Source organism: Lytechinus pictus, chromosome 17 (assembly GCF_037042905.1).
Source record: "Lytechinus pictus isolate F3 Inbred chromosome 17, Lp3.0, whole genome shotgun sequence".
NCBI classification, from domain to species: Eukaryota; Metazoa; Echinodermata; class Echinoidea; order Temnopleuroida; family Toxopneustidae; genus Lytechinus; species Lytechinus pictus.
In genome coordinates this window covers 23,551,880-23,575,316 of record NC_087261.1, presented here as the reverse complement: position 1 = coordinate 23,575,316, position 23,437 = coordinate 23,551,880, and the positions used below count along the sequence as shown (strand labels likewise).

The 23,437-nt window shown below is 36.8% G+C and overlaps 2 protein-coding genes across 3 annotated transcripts in view; both read left to right on the top strand.

The window, feature by feature from the left end:
* The window catches only part of LOC129280066 (uridylate-specific endoribonuclease-like), a 12,489-nt gene extending 11,932 nt beyond the window's left edge, over positions 1 to 557 (top strand). Inside the window, exon 7 of one of the 2 annotated variants that reach the window (XR_010296281.1) lies at positions 315 to 545. The gene's annotated coding sequence lies outside the window, so the exon portion shown is untranslated. The other variant, XM_064112286.1, reaches the window with a different exon arrangement.
* Positions 558 to 6,808: 6,251 nt separating this feature from the next.
* LOC129280067 (BSD domain-containing protein 1-like) lies at positions 6,809 to 21,974 on the top strand. The gene is made up of 8 exons (XM_064112570.1): positions 6,809 to 6,908; positions 7,059 to 7,143; positions 10,084 to 10,200; positions 11,466 to 11,648; positions 13,362 to 13,529; positions 15,076 to 15,235; positions 15,617 to 16,282; positions 17,401 to 21,974. The coding sequence occupies exons 1-8, from the start codon at positions 6,898 to 6,900 to the stop codon at positions 17,541 to 17,543; spliced, it is 1,533 nt and encodes a 510-aa protein (XP_063968640.1). The 5' UTR covers positions 6,809 to 6,897; the 3' UTR covers positions 17,544 to 21,974.
* Positions 21,975 to 23,437: the final 1,463 nt, after the last annotated feature.

Below are 23,437 nucleotides of genomic sequence, written 5' to 3'. Positions count from 1 at the left end.
TAAAAGCGTTCACTGCGGCGTGGAATCGGTTTACTTTGTGTAATGTGACATTAAGCCTATGGCATTATGGGTTTATTTCTCTTGCACAGTAAAACTATTATTTTTTGCATACAACCCTATTTACTACATGAACTTCACAGTGCAGTTTAATTTTCATTATATCCTACATAAATTAAATCCTGTGTGCTGATTGGTCTAAATACTCATCATGTGACCAAACACATTCTTACTATCATGAATATTTTGCGATGATGTCGAAAATGAAGCGCCCACCGAAGAAAATGTGTTATTCTGTGACGTCAATGATGGAATAGTCGACTATGCTTTACTAGTAATGCCTGTCCAACATCGGAAAATAATTCCCGCTATACTTACTCAACGCCTGGTATATTTTGTATAATATCCACTCTTCTTTAAGATTTTGAACACTTGTCCAAACTTTTTAAACAACTTCTGTAAAATTCATATAGTATCAGACAGGGATGTATAAAAAATTAAACCGCATAATTAATTGATGAGAAATAAAAATGAAATGAGAAGTCCCGATCTCTCGCTTATGGCATTGTTGTATTATGTAATTGTCATTTATCTCTTGTTGCTCATCAGCTCATGCACAGTATAAAAATATGATAACACTGGCTATTATGAATCTGTAATAGGCATCGAATAAAGTCAATGTATAAAGAAAATAACTGAAAAGAAAAGGAGGGAGCTTGTTAGTTCAGTCGGTAGAACAGCTTCCTGTGAACAAAAGGTCGTGGGTTCGAATCCAGCCCGGGCGGACTACTGAAGCCTGCGTTATGAATAAAAAGGACCGCCATAGATGCAAACTATGTTACAGTGGATTTGTGGAAAACACTCCTTCCCTCGGATAGGCCTCGTGTAGAGGAGAGTGACCCTCTTTGTACATTAAAAAGCCGCCGCACTATTCGCATCAGTGTAGTAGGTATAGTGTGGTCAAACCTGCACTCCTTCAATCAGTTTATATTGGAAGAAGAGACATGGGGGTCATACAAGTAATCCAGTTCGCCTTCGGTCTCCCAGGCACAGGTAACTCCAAATAGTAATAATAATGATGATGATGATGATGATGATGGATGATGGTGATGGATGATGATGATGATGATGGATGATGATGATGATGGTGGTGGTGATGATGATGATGATGATGATGATGCCGGGTGATGATGATGGATGATGATAATAATGATGATGATGATGGATGATGATGATGATGATGATGGATGATGATGACGAGGAGGAGGATGAGGGTGATGATGATGATGATGATGGATGATGGATGATGATGATGATGATAAAAATATTTCATTGTAGAACACTTACGAGTTATTTTTTCGCTGGTGGGCTCTATTCTATCAGTTAATTTATTTCGAGAGATAATTCTTAGTTCTCTTAATTGTTTTAATCCATTGACCCTTTTTTTTATCGAAACCCGATTTAAAGCAGATACACCCTTTTGCCAGATTAAAAGATTTTTTATAAGGTGTGTGTGAAGATACAACCTTTGGCAAGTTTAAGGGTGTATGTGCAGATTGATGAACTTTGATTCCGGTAGTCTCTGGTATCACTGAATATGGACAAAATAAAAAATAAAATCCCAAAATTGTGCTCTTCGTCCCTATTGCCAGATTAGGGTCGAACAATATCTGTCACTGGCGTAAATCCCGGGGGGGGGGGGGGGGGATGGGGGGATATATCCCCCCCACTTTTCGAGGAGGGGGGGATGGCCTGTACAAACATCCCCCCCCCCCACTTTTTACGAAAGAAATGAAAAAAATCACAAGAGATAATTGTTTTATTGGTGAAAATTCTTCCTAAAATACCGCTTAACAAATAAAACAATATTATTGAATCATAAATGCAAATAAAGAGCCAGTTCACCATTTCCAAACGAAATACTTATGTCCCTATTATAACATTGAAGAGAAACCCCCGTTTCTTCCAATTCATCAATGTTAGGGTCTTTGGGAAGGGATTAAGATGGAATGTCAAAAAAATATGAATGTAATCTCTAATAAAACCATTAAACCATCATGGGGTAAAAAAGATAATAATATAGGAGGGGTATTTGCCATATGGACAAACAGTGGCGTAACTACGGGGGGCATGGGGGGCACATTCCCCCCATCGGCTGACCCAAAAAAAAAAAACGGGGAAAGGGGGAAAGGAAGAGAAACATAGTGAAAGAAGAAAATATTATTCATTATAATAAAATATTACATTATAATTATGTTATGTTACATTACATAAGAAAATTTTTTATTATAACTTTATGATTTGCCCAGGGCCTACGTCTTCATTGTTCCTGGTGCTCGCACTGTCTGTTTAACGAGATATATAATCATGTTGTACTAAAACATCCCGTTTTCAAGTCAATACAAACCAAATATATTTCCTAGCACCTGAGTTATCATTGTTTTATGTAGTGACATATATGCTTCTTTTTCATGACTCAAAAAGTGATTGCCCCATGTTAAGGTCTTCGTATATATGAAACATTTCCTGTCCGTGATTACGTTCGCATTAGTGGATTGGTGAGATATGTCTGCTCTTCATGAATTCCTAAAATCAGTCCTTAAAATGTCCCTTCTTCTGATCTGAATATAAAAAAATTTCAGCTCGCGCTTCGCGCTCGCATCATTTGGTTAATGAAATATGTATGGTCCTAGTTAATTCCTACAAAGAAACCTTAGAATGCCCCACTTCAGGTCTGAATTATCTAAATATTCAGCTCGCGCTTCGCGCTCGCATTGTTTAGCGAGACAGGTACCTATCACAATTACACAAATTTGATTATAATGTCCCTTTTTAGGTGTGAATATAAAAAAATTTCAGCTCGCACTTCGCGCTCGCATTATTTGATCAGTGAGATACATATCCGTTTAATGACATTGTCCTTAAAATGTCTCTATTAGGTCAGTATAACTGACAACTGAGCGCGCTTCGCGCGCTCACTAGCGCACTTACTCAGTGATTCAAAAATTTTGCTGGTGCCCCCCCCCCAATGCCGTGACCCACGGTACGCCACTGTGGACATAACAATGACAATTCCTTGCATATCTAAAAACATGATTTCCAAAAAATGCTAAAATATTTCAGTCATCCCCCCCACCCATCAACACGGATTTACGCCAGTGATATCTGTCCGGCAAAAACAAAGATGGTCAAGACAAGACCAGTAAAAATTATGCTAATATTTTTTTTTGCAGACTGATGTTTTTCTCGCTTTTTGGTCTGCACTTGTTTACCTACAGATTTGTTGTTATAGAGGGATATGGGAAGAATGAGCGAATATATATGTATACAGTGCGTATCAAAAAAAAAGTTTACACTTAGAACAAATCCTGTAAAATTATTCATTTGTAGTAGCCTGGAGATTTTTCCACATGTGTTGGTACAAATCCATTTTAATAAGCAAATGACGATATAACTGTCGAAAAATATTTTCGCTTGAGTGAGCACCACTTACTTTTGAAAAGTTAGTGAAAAATGATTTGCGCAGAACTTTGAAATAGTTATGCGAATAAAATTAGACCTTAATCATGAAGAACACATGGAATTTAATTAGTAAAATTGATTTGAAGATATCTTTTATCTTTTTAAACTTGTTTCCTTGCCCAAAACACTTCGAAGAGTGCATTGCGCCCCACCCCACTCCCCCACACACCGAGGCCATCGTGACGACATTTGCTTGAGCTGTGATTCACATGGAATTGCTTAAGCTTGATTTCCATTTTGTTAATCATTGTCAATCTTGGGAAAGTGTGGAGAAACAAGTATTAAATGAAAAATGAAATGTAAACCCACTTTAAATGAAAAAATCTTAATGATAAAATACTAGAAATGTCTGATATAAACTTTTGTTCAGATTCAGTTATGCCTTCAGATCCAGCTTGCACAAAAAGGGTAAAGGTTGTGCTTACTAGGTGTTGAAATTTCAATTTGGGTGGCAAAATTGTTACAAAATGCTTGAATGTATCCATTTTATTTCAATTGACTAAAAGTGCAAGGGAAATGTATGAGAAATGTTTCGCAGGGTAAGTTTGATTTCGCCCTTCCCCCTTGACAAAGCATGAAAACGAGCATTTCTGTGCAAACAGATTTCTGCGAGCTTTGCAAAAATGGACAGTGCTCACTCAAGTGTAACATTCTGTCAAAATTTTTCCTTTCATTGGATAGATGAGACCCAAACCCAAGAATATATGTGAAAAGAATTACCCACATGTTGTTTATTTTTTAATTCCCAGGGCTTTTTCAAAGTGTAAACTTTTTTTTATACGCACTGTATATAGAATTATATATATATAATGTAGGAAATTGGTCAATGGTATAGGCCTTATCAATCCCATTTAATGTGGTGACCTAACATTTTAAGCACTTTAAATTATGAATGTCCAAATGACGAAAAATTTATGTATGTAATATTCAACATGAACAGATGCTGCAAAAGCACATTTTATCCAAAAGAACATTGACCCTGGGATCGCTCCCCTGTGAAACCCTGATGAAGGGGAGGAGGTGATCGCCCAATTAATGAAAATGCAAATATATGGGTTTTTTTAAGCATCGGAAAGCACAAAAAAAGTAGTTATACTTGACATTAAAATCAATGTTAAAATAATGTTTAACAAATTGTTTTTTGAAGCTCTTCATGTGCAAAACTAAAAAAAAGGAGAGATAAAATGGTGAGCAGATCGAGCGCGCTAAATTTTTTTTTGATATTTTTCACGCAAAGTATATACAGTATTTTCACATACTCTACTCTGATTTCAGGGGCAGCAGAAAGATATAAAAGATCGGTGATCGAGTCAGACTGTTTTGCGAGAACCTGTATCCAGGGGGGGGGGGGGGGTGTCCAGCATACTAGGCTATATAAACCACCATTATCGTGGATTATTAACATGGTCAGTTTCCAAATATGAGAGAAGGAAAGGAAAAAAGAAAGAATTGAGGAAGGAAGGAAGAAAGAAAGAAATACAGAAAGAATTATTGAGGAAGGAAGAAAGAAAGGAATACAGAAAGAATTGAGGAAGGAAGAAAGAAAGGAATACAGAAAGAATTGAGGAAGGAAGAGAGAAAGGAATACAGAAAGAATTGAGGAAGGAAGAAAGAAAGGAATGCAGAAAGAATTGAGGAAGGATGAAAGAAAGGAATACAGAAAGAATTATTGAGGAAGGAAGAAAGAAAGGAATACAGAAAGAATTGAGGAAGGATGAAAAAAAGGAATACAGAAAGAATTATTGAGGAAGGAAGAAAGAAAGGAATACAGAAAGAATTGAGGAAGGAAGAAAGAAAGAAATACAGAAAGAATTATTGAGGAAGGAAGAAAGAAAGGAATACAGAAAGAATTGAGGAAGGAAGAAAGAAAGGAATACAGAAAGAATTGAAGAAGGAAGAAAGAAAGAAATACAGATAGAATTATTGAGGAAGGAAGAAAGAAAGGAATACAGAAAGAATTGAGGAAGGAAGAAAAAAAGGAATACAGAAAGAATTGAGGAAGGAAGAAAGAAAGAAATACAGAAAGAATTATTGAGGAAGGAAGAAAGAAAGGAAAACAGAAAGAATTAAGGAAGGAAGAAAGAAAGGAATACAGAAAGAATTGAGGAAGGAAGAAAGAAAGGAATACAGAAAGAATTGAGGAAGGAAGAAAGAAAGGAATACAGGAAGAACTGAGGAAGGAAGAAAGATTAAAGGAATACAGAAAGAATTGAGGATCGAAGGAAGAAAGATTAAAGGAATGCAGAAAGAATTGAGGAAGGAAGAAAGAAAGGAATACAGAAAGAATTATTGAGGAAGGAAGAAAGAAAGAAAAACAGAAAGAATTAAGGAAGGAAGAAAGAAAGGAATACAGAAAGAATTGAGGAAGGAAGAAAGAAAGGAATACAGAAAGAATTGAGGAAGGAAGAAAGAAAGGAATACAGGAAGAACTGAGGAAGGAAGAAAGATTAAAGGAATACAGAAAGAATTGAGGATCGAAGGAAGAAAGATTAAAGGAATGCAGAAAGAATTGAGGAAGGAAGAAAGAAAGAAAGGAATACAGAAAGAATTGAGGAAGGATGAAAAAAAGGAATACAGAAAGAATTATTGAGGAAGGAAGAAAGAAAGGAATACAGAAAGAATTGAGGAAGGAAGAAAGAAAGAAATACAGAAAGAATTATTGAGGAAGGAAGAAAGAAAGGAATACAGAAAGAATTGAGGAAGGAAGAAAGAAAGGAATACAGAAAGAATTGAAGAAGGAAGAAAGAAAGAAATACAGATAGAATTATTGAGGAAGGAAGAAAGAAAGGAATACAGAAAGAATTGAGGAAGGAAGAAAAAAGGGAATACAGAAAGAATTGAGGAAGGAATTAAGAAAGAAAGAAATACAGAAAGAATTATTGAGGAAGGAAGAAAGAAAGGAAAACAGAAAGAATTAAGGAAGGAAGAAAGAAAGGAATACAGAAAGAATTGAGGAAGGAAGAAAGAAAGGAATACAGAAAGAATTGAGGAAGGAAGAAAGAAAGGAATACAGGAAGAACTGAGGAAGGAAGAAAGATTAAAGGAATACAGAAAGAATTGAGGATCGAAGGAAGAAAGATTAAAGGAATGCAGAAAGAATTGAGGAAGGAAGAAAGAAAGGAATACAGAAAGAAAGTAAGGAAGAAAGGAATGGATAAGCAAGGAAAAAAGGAAGGAAGGGAATTAAGAAGAAATAAAGGAATAAAACAAACTGAGAAAGAAAAGAGTAAGAAAAAACAAGGGAAATGAATGTATAAACCGTCACAGAGAGAGTCGAGCGCCCTCTGCCGTTTATTTTGCGTTATAGCTCATTGCAAAATTAAAAACACAACATCAAAATAGACTCGTCATAAATGACAACAAAGCAGAAGCAGAAAAATGGCAGAAAGGTAAGCCTGTACCGTAGGATATTAAGCGTTTCATTGTATTATTTCATTGAACATCAGATTCAATATTGATGGGCTTGAGTCCCTTTATGGTACTTATATCTTATTTTGTAGATCTTATAACTTAAAAATTTCCCATTTTTGTTCGTACAGCAACGCCATGTCGAAGGAGGAAGGTGAAGCCGGCGACGTCGGAGGAAATTGGTGGGGCGGCTTGTTGAAGACTGTGCAGGAAAAGGTAAGGCGAACAATAGCAATGGCAGTGCAGTGCTCAAATTCGCAAGAATGGAAGCTCATCATCATCATCTGCTGTAATCTTCAAAGGGCTCTGCAGCCTATCACGAAGTTAGGATATAAAAAAGATATTTGAGAGAGAGAGGTCCAATCTGCCATCATTGTGTTTAAAGTCCGATGGCCATAAAAATCAAGCATTTTATGGACCCTTCATAGAAAAGTACACTGCCACTGGTACAAAAATCATGTAAGGCAATGCAATATAATCAGTTGAATAATGCCTGAGCCAAAGCAATTTTTTTAGACCAGATTATTGAAAACAACCTCTTCTAGGCCCTAAATCCAATTTCCCCTAAGCCGAACAGGACCCTGTCTTACAAAGAGTTACTATCAGTAGAGGCGCACGGCCAATATTGGAGATTATAAAATAGCTGTATTATTTCAAGCATCGCGATTGGTCAATACGCGTCACATGACATTGCACGCTCGAGCAAACCAGTGCGGTAGAAGTCCAACAAAACTGTACTGTAACTAAAAAAAAAAATTGTTTCTGTGTTGCTATTTTATAAAACAAATAATGCACTTGCTCTGTCGTGCGTAAAAGTAAATGCAGAGAAAGCTCGGTTTCTTCAGATGGAGCACACTGGGCACTCGCCGCAAGCGGCTCGTGCACAGTGCGACTCCTATCTAAAGAAACCTCGCGTGCTCTGCATTTCCACTAACGCACTCGGCTGCATGCATTATTTGTATACTGTCTCCAATGTGGGAGATTATCTCCAATATCAGAGACTTTTGTAAAGAATTTGGGTATCCAATTTCAGAGACAGTCTCCAGTTTTGGAGTCCAATTTCCTTTGTTTACATTTGCTGCAAAAGGATTACCTTGGCGGCAAACAAAAATGTGATAAGCAGATTCCTCATGAAAAATTACCCCTTTTCACCGTCTACTTTAAAAATTCACCGTCTACTTTTATTTTGATAAGGAATTTTGTTGTCAATCACACACAAAACAAATGGGCTTCTGACCTCAGTGAGACAAAATTTTGGGTGGAAAAATCATACTTTTGTTGGTGTTGTTTCTTTTGTCCTTTTGCAAAGCAAGTCTCCAATGTGGGAGATTGTCTCCCCTATTGGAGAGAGTCTCCCATATTGGCCGTGCGCCTCTACTGACTATTGATCCGATAAATCGTAACTGGAAAGCCAGCAACGTCAACATCTAAGATGCATGTTTTTTTTTCAAAATATTTTCTAGAAATTATGTATAGGCCTATTACTATTAGAATGGCAAGTTCCTCCAAGTCTGCGCAGTCCCCCTTGTCTGCGCACACGCGTATCTGCGCGATTCTAGTTAAAGAAGATATGCAACGAGCACAAACTTTACACATGTATGCAATGCATAGACAGGTATTCATTAAAAAATCTGACTCAAAATGGTGGAAAAATAATAAATTCAGGGCATTTCATGTTGCGACCTCAAAATGCAGCCTTTCTCATCAAAATCCCTGAATCGTGTGCAAAGTGAATGAGTGCGCAGACATGGGGAACCATTTTTTTTTTCAATCTGAAAATGACTGCCCGAGGTTTTTTCAAGAAAATCCTATAGGCCTATTTTCTTTCATTTTTTAATGAGAAATTTGGTACACTTACTTGATAATATAAGGAACAATATTAAGTGAAAGATTTTGTGAAATATGAAGAAATTCATGTTAAATCTTAACTCAAATTGTTAGGTGCGCAGGCTTGGGGCCCACCATCATACATTGACTGTTTTCTAGACAATTCAGTATGTTTCTCTTTGTTTTCAAAGGACAATGAGCAAATTTCCTAAAGAAAAAAATTATGACATTGGTGGATTTCCATATACATGAGGTTGATCAGATCAATCGTAACTCTTTGTAAGATGGGACCCAGATCTCTCTGGTCCCAAGAGATTCGACTTAGGCAGAGTTACATGTATTTAGCAGACTTTGAAAATATGTATTGACCCCTATACATCATTATTCTAATACTATTCAAATTTCCTTTAGAAGGATGTTGCAAAGTTCTAGCATATTGAAATAATTTTTGATGTGAGAATTAGCTCATTCGGTAATACTGGTCTGGTCAGTAATAATCACTCATTGAACTATTCTAGCCAATCTAGGGCCCGTCTTACGAAGAGTTACGATTGATTGTAACTCTATGGAAATCCATCAGTGTAGTTGTTGTTGTTGTTGTTTGTTTTGGGCCTGTTTCACGCCCTAGTAGTCTCCTCGGTAGACACTTAGTGTTGAGAACTCAAAGGTAGAAAAACTGCATCAGTGTAATAATTTTTTCTACAGGAAATTTGCACAATGTCCTTTGTAAACAAAAAGGAGCACAGAGAATTTTCAAGAAAACAGTGAATGCATGAATATACATCATAGCTAGAAAATGTTTTGAACAAACATGCATATTAGATGTTGACGTTGCTGGCCATCCATAGTTGCGATTGATTGGAACAATCGCAGCTCTTTGTAAGACGGATCTAGGTTCCGTAACACAAAGGTTAGCGATTGATCGTACGCTTTATTTTTCACGATTTATTGTACATTGTAGTCAACGCAATAAATCGTAGAAAATTGTTCTACGATCATTGCTAAGCTTTGTGTTACGGGCCCCAGATCATAATAAATAATAATCCTGCAAAATCATGAAATATGTCTACTATATTACATGTATGCTTTTGTTTCATCCTTTTATCGTCCATTACAATTTTTGTTTTTTGAAATTCAGTACATAGTGCAGTAATGGACTGATGTGAAGGGTACATTGTATAATTTGCCAAAGTGAGCAAGGCATTACCTGAATTCTTGATAGCACTATGTCCATGTACATTTTACATCATTGCAAATTATGATGGAATTCTGGCCTCTACCAAGTCTGTATCAATACCAGTTTCTCTGTGTTTGATTTTCCCTGTACAGTCTGGCAGTGCTTGGGTCCAGATGAGGAAAGACCTCGGTGAATTTGGAACCACCATCCAGCGAGACACGGCTCAAGCAGCCGCTTCAACGGCAACACTCATCAAAGAGCAGCTCAAGGTATTAAGTCCAGTCTAGTATAAATGCATGACCATTGCACCACCTCTTGTAGGGTATAATCTACATGTAGATGGAGGTTGCAGCTCTTGTCTTTGCCTTTATACGAGTCTGAAATTATTGGATGGAACATCAGCAATAGTTTGATACGGAAGACTACGGACGTAGCTGTGATCACCTATACACTCCGGGTTTGTCTTGTTTTCTTTTATTAACAAATGTCCGATGGCAAATTTTTGTTACAAAAAACCTGCACCAAATCCTGGTCGATATTAAAAAAGAGAACAAGAAGACAGTAATGCTACAGTATGTAGACCGGAGCGTATAGGTGGTGGCTGTTTGTAGTTATCCGAATCAAACTATTACCACTGACGTTTGCGTGACAATATCAGATTCGTATAAAAGCAAAGACAAAAGCTGCAGCCTCTGACTAGATTAATTAGGCTAAACCTGTGGTGATATGTGTTGTGTTTCCTGAAGCTCTTTGTAAATTCTGTCAACCCAAACTCGTGCTGAGTCTATTTCTCAAAAATGTGTATTTCCCATGATCAACTACAATGTAAAGTTGAGATTTGGTTTTGTAAATATCAACAAGCGTGCATGGATGAATGCTTGTTATTCAATGTTTTAACTTGTCAAGATTTGAATGATAATTGGGTTGCCAGTCGTGGGTGAACAAATGTACAACAGAATCATGAACCGCCTGTGTTCTTGTTCGGAATGGTTGAATTTCCACAACCCTATAACTAAATCAAATTTTAGCAAATGATAGATATTAGTTTCAGAGTTCAGATGCTTTTCAACAACAAGAGTGTTCAGACTATTATAAAGAGATCAGATATCTACTGATCTATCAGCCTCTTTTGAAAAAGAAGAAGGAACCCCCCAACATTTGTTTTGTTATTAATGGGTTATCTTGTTAACTAATGTTTCCTGTTCACCTACTATGCATTGTAACATGCAGTTCTGCCTACAGTTGTGCTAAAAAAAAGTTTAATAGTGAACCCCATTATGACATGCACTCCATCATGATGAGTGCGGAATGTAGACAACAACTGTACAATGTTGGTGAGCCCAGAGAAACAAGCTGTATCGAATGTCATATTTTATGACCTGACTTCACAATTAAATATCTAAAACATTGCGGAACTTGAAGACCTTTCGTTCATTTTCTGGAGGGGTTGAGAACACCAACTTTTGAGCACCACTCTTAATGTATAATTATTATCGTTATTTTAATGAAATCATTGATTTCCCCGATACAACAGGTCCAAGAAGGAGAGGATGCGGAGAATGAAGATGTGACAACGACGGCTCGGATGAAAGTGGGTTTTTCCAAGCTATTGACAGGTCTCTCCCAGAGTCTGACACCGGCCGAATCAAGTGCGTCGTCAAAAGACGATGACGTCCCCATAGCTCGCAAGGATCCTCACATCTTTGACAAAGCCAGGGTAAGGTCAGATACTCCCACATTGCAAGTACCCCCACATAAAGATTATAAGCAACACTAGGAGATAGGTCATTTCTTATATCAGCCCACTATGGAATAAACTTCCCCTCGACATAGGAATTCAACAGATTTACATAATTTCAAACTAAAATTACAACCTAGTTATTCCAGTCGTATGTACAGCATCTTGGGAGCTCTTACAGCTCAGTACACTTTATAGAAATAGTTTTTTTGTGCTATATAAATACATATTATTATATATAGCAAGTTGAATGTATGCTTGCCTAAATAATTTGATCAAGGAATGATTTCTACAATTTTCACATCAATCAAACTTGATTTTTTGACACCACTTGCAACCAGCTTCCCCAGGCTTATGTCAAGAGATGTTAATTCTATGAAATGCCTATTCTAAAATAAATTTATTTTACATAGTGTATACAAGTATTCCATAGATCAGGCATATTATCTCAAACATGCTTCCACATGACGATGTTTTCAGACATGAATTTTCATATATGGAATTTATAGAGTTCGTGTTATATGACATATCATGGAGCTGCTGCTTATATGGCAAATCCCAAACAAATGTTGGGATATACGATATCAGTCTGGATATCCATTCACTCAACCTGCCACTACCAGTTACCACAAGATGACCTGCATTTAATTATCATATACAACATATACACGTATGTTCAACAAATTAATATTCTCCACTGAGTCATCTGTTCTGCCACAATGTCATCAGCATGTTCTGTGCAACACCTAACAATTTTAAAATTCATAATTTTATTATCCGTTGATATATTTTCATCAAACCATCATTGGTATATTACTCTCATTTTCATGCTTTTTTTAAAAAGCAACTTAATGTTAGAGTGGACTTCCCTAAAAAGGAAAATGAACCAAGGGTCACCTATGAAGTCTGATATACTTGTCAGCACACCTACTAAAATTAGATCCAGTGTAAATTCAACACTCTTTGCGTTACACTGAAGGCTTTAATATACCACAGTTAAGGGTGGTTTCTAGTATTTTACCCAACTGGTAAAATAATGAATGACGGCGAGTAAGTAAACAGGGAGATGTTTCACATAGATTTCATTGTGACTTAGAGTCGAACTTGAATTTCCAGTTGCGTGTGGTTTAGAGGACATCGTCGCAATGGTCAAATCATGCTAAGAGAATGTGAGCTATTGCATGTATGTATTGTATGTATGAGATTCTACTACATATCATTTGCGCGTCGGCATTTAAGAATGACTCTAAATCACACTTTAGTGAAACACCCTCCTGAAGACCAGCCCCTTCGTTTAATAAATTCATATTCTCCACCGAGTCAACTCGGTGGAGAATATGTATTAAGCGCCCTATAAATGTTTTGTATTATTATTATTATTATTAACTGTTCTCGTGCCACAATGCAATCAGCATGTTCTGTGCCACATCAAACCCTTTTAATGGAGGCGCGATGGCTCAGTCGGTAGAGCGGGGGTTTCGGATTCTGGTGACCCGGGTTCGATTCCCACCGGTTGCGCTAGTGCCCTTTGGTATGGCATTAATCCTCATTACCAGGTCCCTCGGAGAGGACCGTAAGCCGCCGGTCCTCTGGTTGCTTGCTTGCAAGCATTCATGTAAAAGATCACCACCATTCACATTCTGCGACGAAGTACGACTAGGTGCTGACCACACTGTTACATCTTTTGTCTAGGCTCGTCTCCATGCAATGCAGACGGACCCCACTACGTACTGCAGCGATCCTGATGGCGTGCCAGACTACAAAGAGTGGATGGAGTCTTTCAATGTGGAGAGCTTCAAGGGAGAGATTTCGGAACTGTTGGTAGTTAATACCGATGTCAGGGCACTCTACACAAAACTGGTAAGAATTAAAAAAAAGAGTCTGGGGAGTGTTTCATCAACATTTTTGTCCAACAAGTTGTCAGATCTTGGGCCGGTTGCAGAAGGAGTTGCGTTTAAACGCAAGTCAAAAAATCAATCGCAAGTCCCAAATGCGCGCTGTTGATTGGTTGAAAATTAAGATGCGCATGATTTTTAGAGTTGCGATTGATTGCAACTCTTTCTGCAACGGGCCCCTGGGGTTCGTCTTACTAAGAGTTACGATTGATCCAATCAATCGTATCTCTATGGAAATCCATCAGTGTCATAATTTTGTCAAAAGGAAATGTGCAAAATGTCCTTTGTAAACAAAGGAGAACACACCGAACTGTCAAGAAATCAATGAATTTATGGGTATACATTTATATCTAGAAAAAAATTAGAGCAAACACAGATTTTAGATGTTTACTTTGGTGGCGGATCAATCGCAAGTCTTTGTAAGACGGGCCCCTGACATCTTTCCGAGATTTTGATTGGCTGAGAGGCACTGTTACTATGGTAGCTGTGGGATAAAACACTATTGGAGGATGAAGCGTCCCGACAAGTCCTTTCATGAAACGCTCCTCAGGTTTCACATCTGGGAATCCTCTCAATTTTAGAGAGTTCAATGGGGACATCAAAGCTATTGGAAGTTAACCCAGATATCCGAACACTAACTGTAAATATTTTTGTTTGAAAAGAAGTCTTAATGTTTGGGAAATGTTCAATGCTGTGAGTTCAGTGGAGGGATATCAAAGATATGTCTGTTAGTAGTTTACACCAATGTGGAAGCACTCTACACCAAACTGGAAATATACCCAACATTTTTTTGAATTTGGTGCTTATTTTACTTATTTCTCAACAATTACACATTTTTTCCAAGAGTCTTTTGGCACATATTTTTGAAAATACAAATAAACATGTGGGTGGCCTTTTTATTGGATTCTGTTCAAACTCATTTTTAGATCGTTACCACATCTGGCCTTTATCAATGTTGACCACTCCAAGTTAAGAAAAAAATAGGATTTTTTTTTCAAAAACGGTTTGTGTTTGGGCAATCTTCAATGTGAAAGGTTTGAAGGAGATAATTCAGAACTGTCGCTGGTTAATGTCAGACATAAAATTGGTAAATATAAATAGAAAATGAGGTTCCATTTCTAGGAAGTGACACAACATTTGCTCCTGCTACAGTTGCTCCGAGCTTATTTTTGTGTAAGATATAGGGTTGCAATAGAATTTGATGTTGGGTTTAGGGTAGGGTTTAGGGTTGGGTTAAAGGTAGGGGATCCATATGGTTGAAATTACTTGATTCATATGCAATTGTTGCTGGAGCAAATGTCGTAGAATGGTCTTGGAATCTTTTAAATTTAGAGAGTTCAAGGGAGGAATATCGGAACTGTAAGTTGTAGTTAACACCTATGTCCAAACACTCTATGCAAAACAGATAAAGATTATTTTTTTTAAATAAGGTATAATGTGTCCTTAATTATTTTCAGTCACAAATGGAACCAAATTTTGTCTTGAAGTGCTATTTTGTATTGATATACTAGGTACCAGCCGCCGTCTCTCATGTGGAGTTCTGGGGGCGGTATTTCTACAGAGTAGAACAGCTGAGGGAGGATGAGAAGAGGAGAAGGGCCCTCAAGGAACGTGCGGACATGACATCATCACAGAAATTTGAAGAAGAAGATCTAGGATGGGGAGACGAAGGTATGGGTCCAGTTTCAGAAAACTTGTGTCAAATACAAGTGCAATATTTCTTTCATTTTTTTAATTTTTACTGAAAAAATAACATACATGTACATGTTTTCTGCTTTACTTTATGCGATCTAAGTTTTTACATGAAATTTGTAGTTTTATTATGCAACCACTTTTAAGTGATTTGTCTGTAGTTTGATATCCTTGTGACAAAAAAGAAAGATATCTCTTGCCTCATGCAAATTATATCCCATAGACTGTTAGTTACACAATCATTGTTGAGCTGGGTTGTTCTGAACAAGCCATTAGGGGTGATACATTATGCTGATACTTTTCTCGGGATATAATTTGGCCCGAATCCTCATAACGCCTATTATATATTACTTTTCACAGACGACACTTGGGACACCGTACCTGATGCGATGAAGAACCAATCTGGACTAGAGAAGTTTGTTGTTTTACCGGAAGACAATGACAAGGAACCTAAAGATGCCTCTTCTACAAATAACCCATCAGAATCGGATCCAAACCAACCAACAGAAACAAATACCCACCATGCAACTGAATCATCAATATCACAAAATACGATCACAGACTCTCCCAAGGACTCCCACGAACAAGAACCTTCTCATATATCGGATAAACAGAAACCAAGTGAAGACAGTAGACCTACAGATGTTGTAACCCAATGTGATGATGCGACAAAAGTAGACCAGGACTTGAGTAGACTAAGACCAGAACCTGCCAGCCTCACAAGTGTACTTGGACCTAGTCCTGTTGTTGCGACCGAGAACTCTGAAGCGGAAACTGCTGCACCCATCCAAACGCTCCAAGTGTCTTCCACTTCGGATGGTCCTGTACCGGATGCAACCACAACATTGAGAGATACGGAAAGGACAGTTGGAGTGGAGGGGGAACAAGGATCAAGGGTTAAAATGGACAAACCACAGCTTGAAGGATTAACGGTTGAGACAGATAGTAAAGAGGAAGAGAGTAAAGTGACGACAACAAAGGCGACTGAACAGGTTTCGCCCGTGGAATCAGATGGAAGCAATAGAGGTGAGAATGTCTTAGGGGCTGTCGCAAGAAATTATTTGCAATCAGTCGCAAATTCCTGTTGCAATTTTACAATTGAAAGATCAATTTTAGCTGTACGTGTAGGAAATCAGTTTGCACTCCTTGTAAAAAAAAATGACATGGCCATCAACAGAGCTGAATTATGCATGGTCGCTGGAGGAGCCGTGATTGTCATGTCTTGCAAGAGTTGCAATATTTGGAATTTAATCTTTTTATACCATAAATTTCATTTGTTATCTTGTACTTTCTTGTCAGATATCCAACATCATAGCCATTTATTTTTGATAATCAAAGGTTTCAACATTTGATTAGTGTAAACAGCAGAATTTTGGTGCAGATGAATTTCATTGATTATTTTGTTCGAGTTTTACTCCCAGGCCTAGTTTTTAGGAGTACTTTTGAGACTTTCAGATAATGTGGTCATTTAAAACTACGATTACCATAATAAAAAAATATATAAAAACCACAGGTAATTCGGGTAAATATACTGTTTGAATATTGGTGAATATATTTTACTGTTTGAAAATATTTCCATGGATGAAAATATTTCCATGAATATTACTTTCTCTAAGTTTTTTTCTAAACCCCAATTCATATCATTTTAGTGCATCAGGCTCAGCATTTACAAAATATATTGTTAACTGATTTGATTACAACAGGATCAAGCAATGTGTCAAACTCACAGAGCATAGCACCATCTCTTGGTGGTAATATTATATTTTCCAGGACAAGAAATTTTTAAAGGGAACAATTTAAATACATATGTGGACAACTTGTTCTTTTACTGCCATAGCAATCTTGAAATAAGATGGTTACTTTAGTGGCAAAGTTCTCTTAATATGGAACAACCCAAGAGTTTGTAGATGTTGTATTGGTAGGCAACTTGCCAAAAGTCTGTGTCATAGCTTTCAATAGGAATCCTGCTAAAGGCAGTATACATCTTTCTTAGCAGCTTTCCCGCATTCCTCATTCCTTTGTTATGATAAATGTTAAAAAGGGAAGCTCCTTGCGGGAATCTACACGAAACACATGGCTCTGACTTTTTACAAGATGCCTAACTTCATATCTCAGCATGTACTATAACTTTTCTTCCCTTGCAGAATCAAGTCTCAGTGACGACTGGGAGAAAGACTTTGACGACATCGAAGTGACGGAGGAAGACCTCAAGAATGCTTCGGTTAAGATTGCCTCAGGAGCGGTGGACAATGATGATTTGGACGATGATTGGGAGAGTTGGGATTGACCCAAGGGTTAATCTTCAAGTGCTTTGGACAAGATGACCTTTCTTACCATGTCGTCCCAGAAAATTGTAGTTCTGGGCGATCTGTGCTCTGTAAGATGAAGGTTTGCGATCAATGACTTCATGGCTTTGACTAAGCTTTGACATTGTCGCATATGCTTTTCGCTCGAATGCTGATAAGGAACCGATAAAAACTGTTCTTTTGCAATCCATCTCTAACCTTTATGAAATGTGACCCTGCTTATCCAAGGGTAACTGACCAAATGAGATCTTACAAAATGCTTTAAAGGGGAAGTTCACCCTGACAAAAAGTTTGTTGTAAAAATAGAAAAAAAAATAGTAAGAAATATTAGCGAAGGTTTGAAGAAAATCGGTTAAAGAATAAGAAAGTTATTAGAATTTGAAATTTTGGATTTGTGACGTCATTAACGAGCAGCTGCCCCATATGTTATGTATTTTAAAAATCTATAAATTTCACCTTTATAATGGTTCCTGATGACTTATTTTTCTTTTCTTTTCATGATTGGGTGCGAAATGATTCGTCCATTGATATACAAAAGGTACAGTCCAAACCATTTTCAATTTTCTGAGAAAATTACATTTCATTCATTTGTTACCATTTGCTACATGTATGTAGGAATGCTGCTCGCATATGACGCCACCAATCAAATAATAATAATTCTAATAACTTTTTACATTTTTTGATGTATTTTTCTCCAACCTTCTGCAGTATTTTTGAGTTTTTTTCTGCTATTTTAAAATAAACCTTTTGCCAGGGTGAAATTCTCCTTTAATCAAGGTTTCTTCTCCGATCCTGGCTTTTAGTTTTTCTCTCAAGATGCTAACAAGGAACCAGTCAGAACGGTTCTTTTGTATTTGCAATCCATCTTTAACCTTTACATCACGGGGCCCTGCACATCCTTACTGAAGCCTAGTCAAGCTTTCTCTTCCAATCCTACATGTAGACTGCAATTATCTTGATGATTCAGAAATTTGAGTTTGATAGAGATAGCTAGGATAGACTGAAAGAAAATTTTCTAGTCCTTTGGATAGGATTACTACATGTATATTGGCGCATCAAAATGATGATCTTGCTAACTTGGCAATCTATTTGATCAAATGATTTCTCACAACGTTATTATTAAAGTCAAGCTTGCTTCACCAATTTCGACAACAATTGTCTTCATGATTCAGCAGTTTAAGTTTGAATGAGTGGAGGAGACCTCACAAAGTGCTCTTGGTTAAACTCTAACATGTGCATGTACTTGCCATTAGTGCAAGACATACGATTGGTTTGTATGGACCCTTGGTCTACTAGCAGATGTTATAATTCACAGGTTGTCTAAAGGCCACCTCACACCTTACGACTGTTCGCGATCCGATTTTGGAACAAATCTCATTTTGCTAATTTTCTGAAAATGTGAATGGAAAATGTAATTTTTTTAAAGTTAAAATTAATTGAAAGAATACTAATATAACCATTTTGAAAGATTGGAAACCTTCATTTTGGAGTCAAAGGCCAAATTAGCTTCAAATCGCAGCCAATCGTACGACTGCTATGAAGTCATTGCGACTAGATATTAAATTTGCTTTTATTCTAAGAAGGATGATAGCATAGTCACAGATTAGATCATAGGTATTCGTGCGATGATTTAGAACATTACACGGTAAGATATTCCATCGAATTCTACTGTGTGCGGTCGGCTTAACACCATGGATAAAACCACTCGGTCTACTCTCAATCTGTATTGATGATCGTTAGGTCAAATCACCACTTTCACCCTTAGTCTCGTGCCTAGATGGTGTTATTTCCTCTCTGTCTCCTTATAATATTGCTTTTTCAAATAAAATTTGGTTCATGAAAGTTCATAAAATAATGTAGATTAAGTGGTGTCAGATCAAGTGAATAACAAAATAAAAAGATACCCCCCCCCAAAAAAAAAAATACTTTGCCGACCAACTTTGACAATCTTAGTAATATCATCCTTTGTGTCTTGGATGTGCCTGGATGCAAAGTAATTGTTGCCTGCTTCGTTCTGCTATGATTATTCCACTTGGATATCATAATATAATCATGGGGGAGGGGGGGGGGCATTGAGGGTACTCTACAGTGCGTATAAAAAAAATACACTTAGAAATAATCCTATAAAATAATACATCTATAATATTCTGGAGCTGTTTCCACATTTATACATTGGTACAGATCTCTTTATAATAAAGCGAGCGATGATATATCTGTCAAAAATCTTTCCGCTTGAATGAGCACCACTTACTTTTGAAAAGTCTGTGAAATACGATTTCCGCAGAACTTGGCAATAGTTATATGGATAAAAGTAGATGTTAACTATGAAGAGCACATGGACTTTTGCTATTAAAGAAAGATTGATTTGAGGATCATGATAGCTTTTACCTTTTTCACTCTTTTCCTTGCCCAAAACACTTCATCAAGTGCCAATGAATCCCCCTGCCCCCCCACACACACACCGAGGTCATCGTGATGATATTTTCTTTACATATATCGCAAGTGGCAATTAATTACACATGAATGACACGTTTCCGATCACCAATGGGTATTGTGAGGGCAGGGCTATCTGTCGTTAATAGTGATTGCATCTGAATTATGTAGTCAACGGACATGTGGGCTGTAACTGAGAGTGGTCTTTGAGGGTACATGTTATTAAATCATGCGGTTGGAAACTTGCTTTAATATTGTCATTTTATTTTGTCTTAATCTATAATCTTAATCTATAGAAAATCTGTATTGCCTCTATTATTTTTATTTATTTATTCAAAAAAAGTATATTGATGTAATATATGAATATCATGTGGAGGGGTCGTAAAGTATTTATATAAATGAGATGTAAAAACTGTTGCCATTAATTTTGTAGATTGATTACTAATAGAAATTAAATATTGGTTTCCATTGGGGAAATTCCTAGGACTGTGTGTTGTTATAGCAACAAACATTAAATTTCCTAATGATTTTGAAGCCCGCAGCAAATTTTTCTCAAGTCACAAGTTCAGAGTCGGACACAAGAGGGTATTCTGGCACTAACCTCAAACACAACATGCAAGTACATTATACAAATAGCGAATAGGCATGAGTGCGATGGTGCAAAATTTCGCATGAGGTGAAAGAAAGATGCTCTATCTTTCTTTCACCTAATGCAAAATCTCGCACCATCGCACAAATAAGAATATTCGCTATTTGTGTTGTACAACGCCTCGGAGTGATGAAAACAGAAGAGTTTTTCCCTGCAGTAATCTATGAAAAGGGAGCAAAATATCGAAAATGAAAAGCAAAATCCCACAAGTGCATACACTGTATGACCTCTGGCGGCATTGTGCATTTAGCCAACAAGCTATTTGTGTATTTCATCTTCATTTTTTACTGAGCGCAATGAATTTAATCGTATTGTGACATCACCTCCTAAAGCCGTGCAACGGTACATTTTGGATGGTACGGTGTGTGTGCAACGGTACAAATGTTTGACATTCAGTCTCCCATTTGCTCGCGCACAACAAGTTAAGTACATGTAGGCATTGTACAATATCAAATTGTCAACCTTTCAGAAGATGAAAGTGCCTGTTATGTCAAACACAATCACAATAATAAGTGTGACTTATGAACTATATATAAGGCATGCTTACATGTAAGTGATGATGTTCATGTGAAATTCTACGGTACAATGTCCTATGAGCACAATTAAACAAATGCAATGAGATGCTTCATACTGCCTGGACTAGGAATTAAAGAGCAGTTTTTAGTCGCACTTAAATCTTTGTCCCCCCCCCCCCCCCCTCATGGGGAAGGAATTTTTATTACTTTCATGTCAAATACATTTTTTTTTAACCCCACGAGAATCTACTCTGTAGTTCAGGCAAATCGATACTTGTACATTGTGTATGTGTATAGTAGGTGATGGGGTACCGTATATCAAAGTATATGCTATTCTGTTGTTTCATCCACGTTAGAAATCATATATTTGCATTATTTGGCAAGAGGTGGACAAGTGACTTACCTGTAAATGTATGAGTTCATTACATGTACATGTAGAATATAAAACAAATCAACTCCTGTTTTTTATCAGTGATGAATGCTGGATAGTGAATGCATGTATACACAAAGTGTTTATTTTGGTTTTTGAGGGTTATCATCTGGACTATTCATAAAGAAATCATTGATGGAAGTAGCTATATGGTTTCTAATTTATCTGTCATTAGACTCTATGGTATCCCTCAAATAACCTACTTTTTATAGAACTATTCTGACCACAAATCAAGGAAGTGTTTATCCAACATTCCATGTTCTCTGATGTGTATCAAGAATAAATATTGTCAGTAAATAAAGCCACTCACCAGACAAATAATACACCTCAATTTATATATACACAGTACGTTTAGATTTGAAGTTCTAGTAGGAAACTGCAATCGGCATTAGACAAATTAGGCAAATTTTCTTGTTATAGATCGAACATACATGTAAGCCAAAGTTGGTGTAAATTGTGCATTGCTGAACTATGGAAGTATATAATTACCAGTCGTCAATATCAAATTCTTGTCTGATACATTATATTTTGCTATTTTGAAGAAAAAAAACAGTATTTGTATGTGATACATCAATTTCTTTCACTTTATTAACCAAAACATGTGGTGGTGTAGTTTAAATTGGGTTGCGTTACTGAAAGAAAAAAAAATGTTGAAAACATGGATTTGAAAAATTGTAAAAGTGTACCGAGTTCAGCAAATTTAACATGTTTTTATACTGTATAAATGTAAAAGTGAAACAAAAAGGCATGATTTGGTAAATTGCCTTGTGGTCTACGCCCGCCCCGTCTGCTTTTGATTTGGTCTCGTCACACATTGTCTAATCGCCGTTCATCTATAACCATTTCATCTTAGATCTACCAACCATTTGATCTTTTGCCATTTAGACCATTTTCCCACGTCTAATTTTCAAGTAAAGCCGACTCATTTTGTCTCATAAATGTATGTGCTTGGTAGAAAACCACTAAGTCTGGATCAAATGATCTGACCTGTTTTCAATTGTAAGTACTGATTTTGTAGGTATTTTACTTACATGTAGTATTTTATTTGGCTTAGCAAAATGCTTATACTCATATTCAGATCACATGTTTAAAAGTATTTTACTGTACTTTATCAACCCAAATGTAAGCAAAATACTTACTAATAACCACTGTGACGTCATAAAGTTTGAGCGAAAGAATGCGCAACGTGCATGTATGCATTTATCCATGCGCACAATGTATGACTGTATCATGTTTGTAAACCGTACGCAAGTCAGACTTAAGCCTGGCAGGCAGCTTGTCTTAGATTCAAGCAAAATACTTTATAGCCAATAATGCAATTGAATTGCAAAAAATGGTTAAGTAGTCTACATGTGCTTAAGCAAAATACTGTAAAGTAGTGACAATTCTGGCTTAAGTATTGAATTGAATGCTGTTCCAGGTCACGAACCAAATTTTCATTAGACAAGGTGCGAAATGAAATGGAGATTGGACTACACTGCACTTGGCCTATAATTATCATTTAATCTCATACCCAAATCATTTACAATTTGACCACTTACACTTGGCACTACAAACTAGATGGAAATCTGGTTCGTAAACAAGTTTGTCTAATTATATTTATGACTCTTGCCCTTCAATCTGAGGGACGTGGGTTCGATTCCAAGCCATGGCATGTTTTCCTTCAACAAGAGATTTACCCACATTGTGCTGCGCTTGACCCAGGTGAGGTGAATGGGTACCTGGTAGGAAGAAATTCCTCTAATGCTCGAGTGCCCGATGAAGGAACTGAAGTGACTACCCAGTGTAAAATATGACATTATCATTATTATTATTATTAGACCAAGTGGATATTAATTATAATAAATG

What these genes read in the sequence shown, in the direction of transcription:
- LOC129280067 (XM_064112570.1), top strand. An exon ending in ACATCTTTGACAAAGCCAGG is followed by an intron (nt 11,649 to 13,361) that starts GTAAGGTCAGAT and finishes TCTTTTGTCTAG; the next exon opens with GCTCGTCTCCATGCAATGCA. An exon ending in GGGCACTCTACACAAAACTG is followed by an intron (nt 13,530 to 15,075) that starts GTAAGAATTAAA and finishes TTGATATACTAG; the next exon opens with GTACCAGCCGCCGTCTCTCA.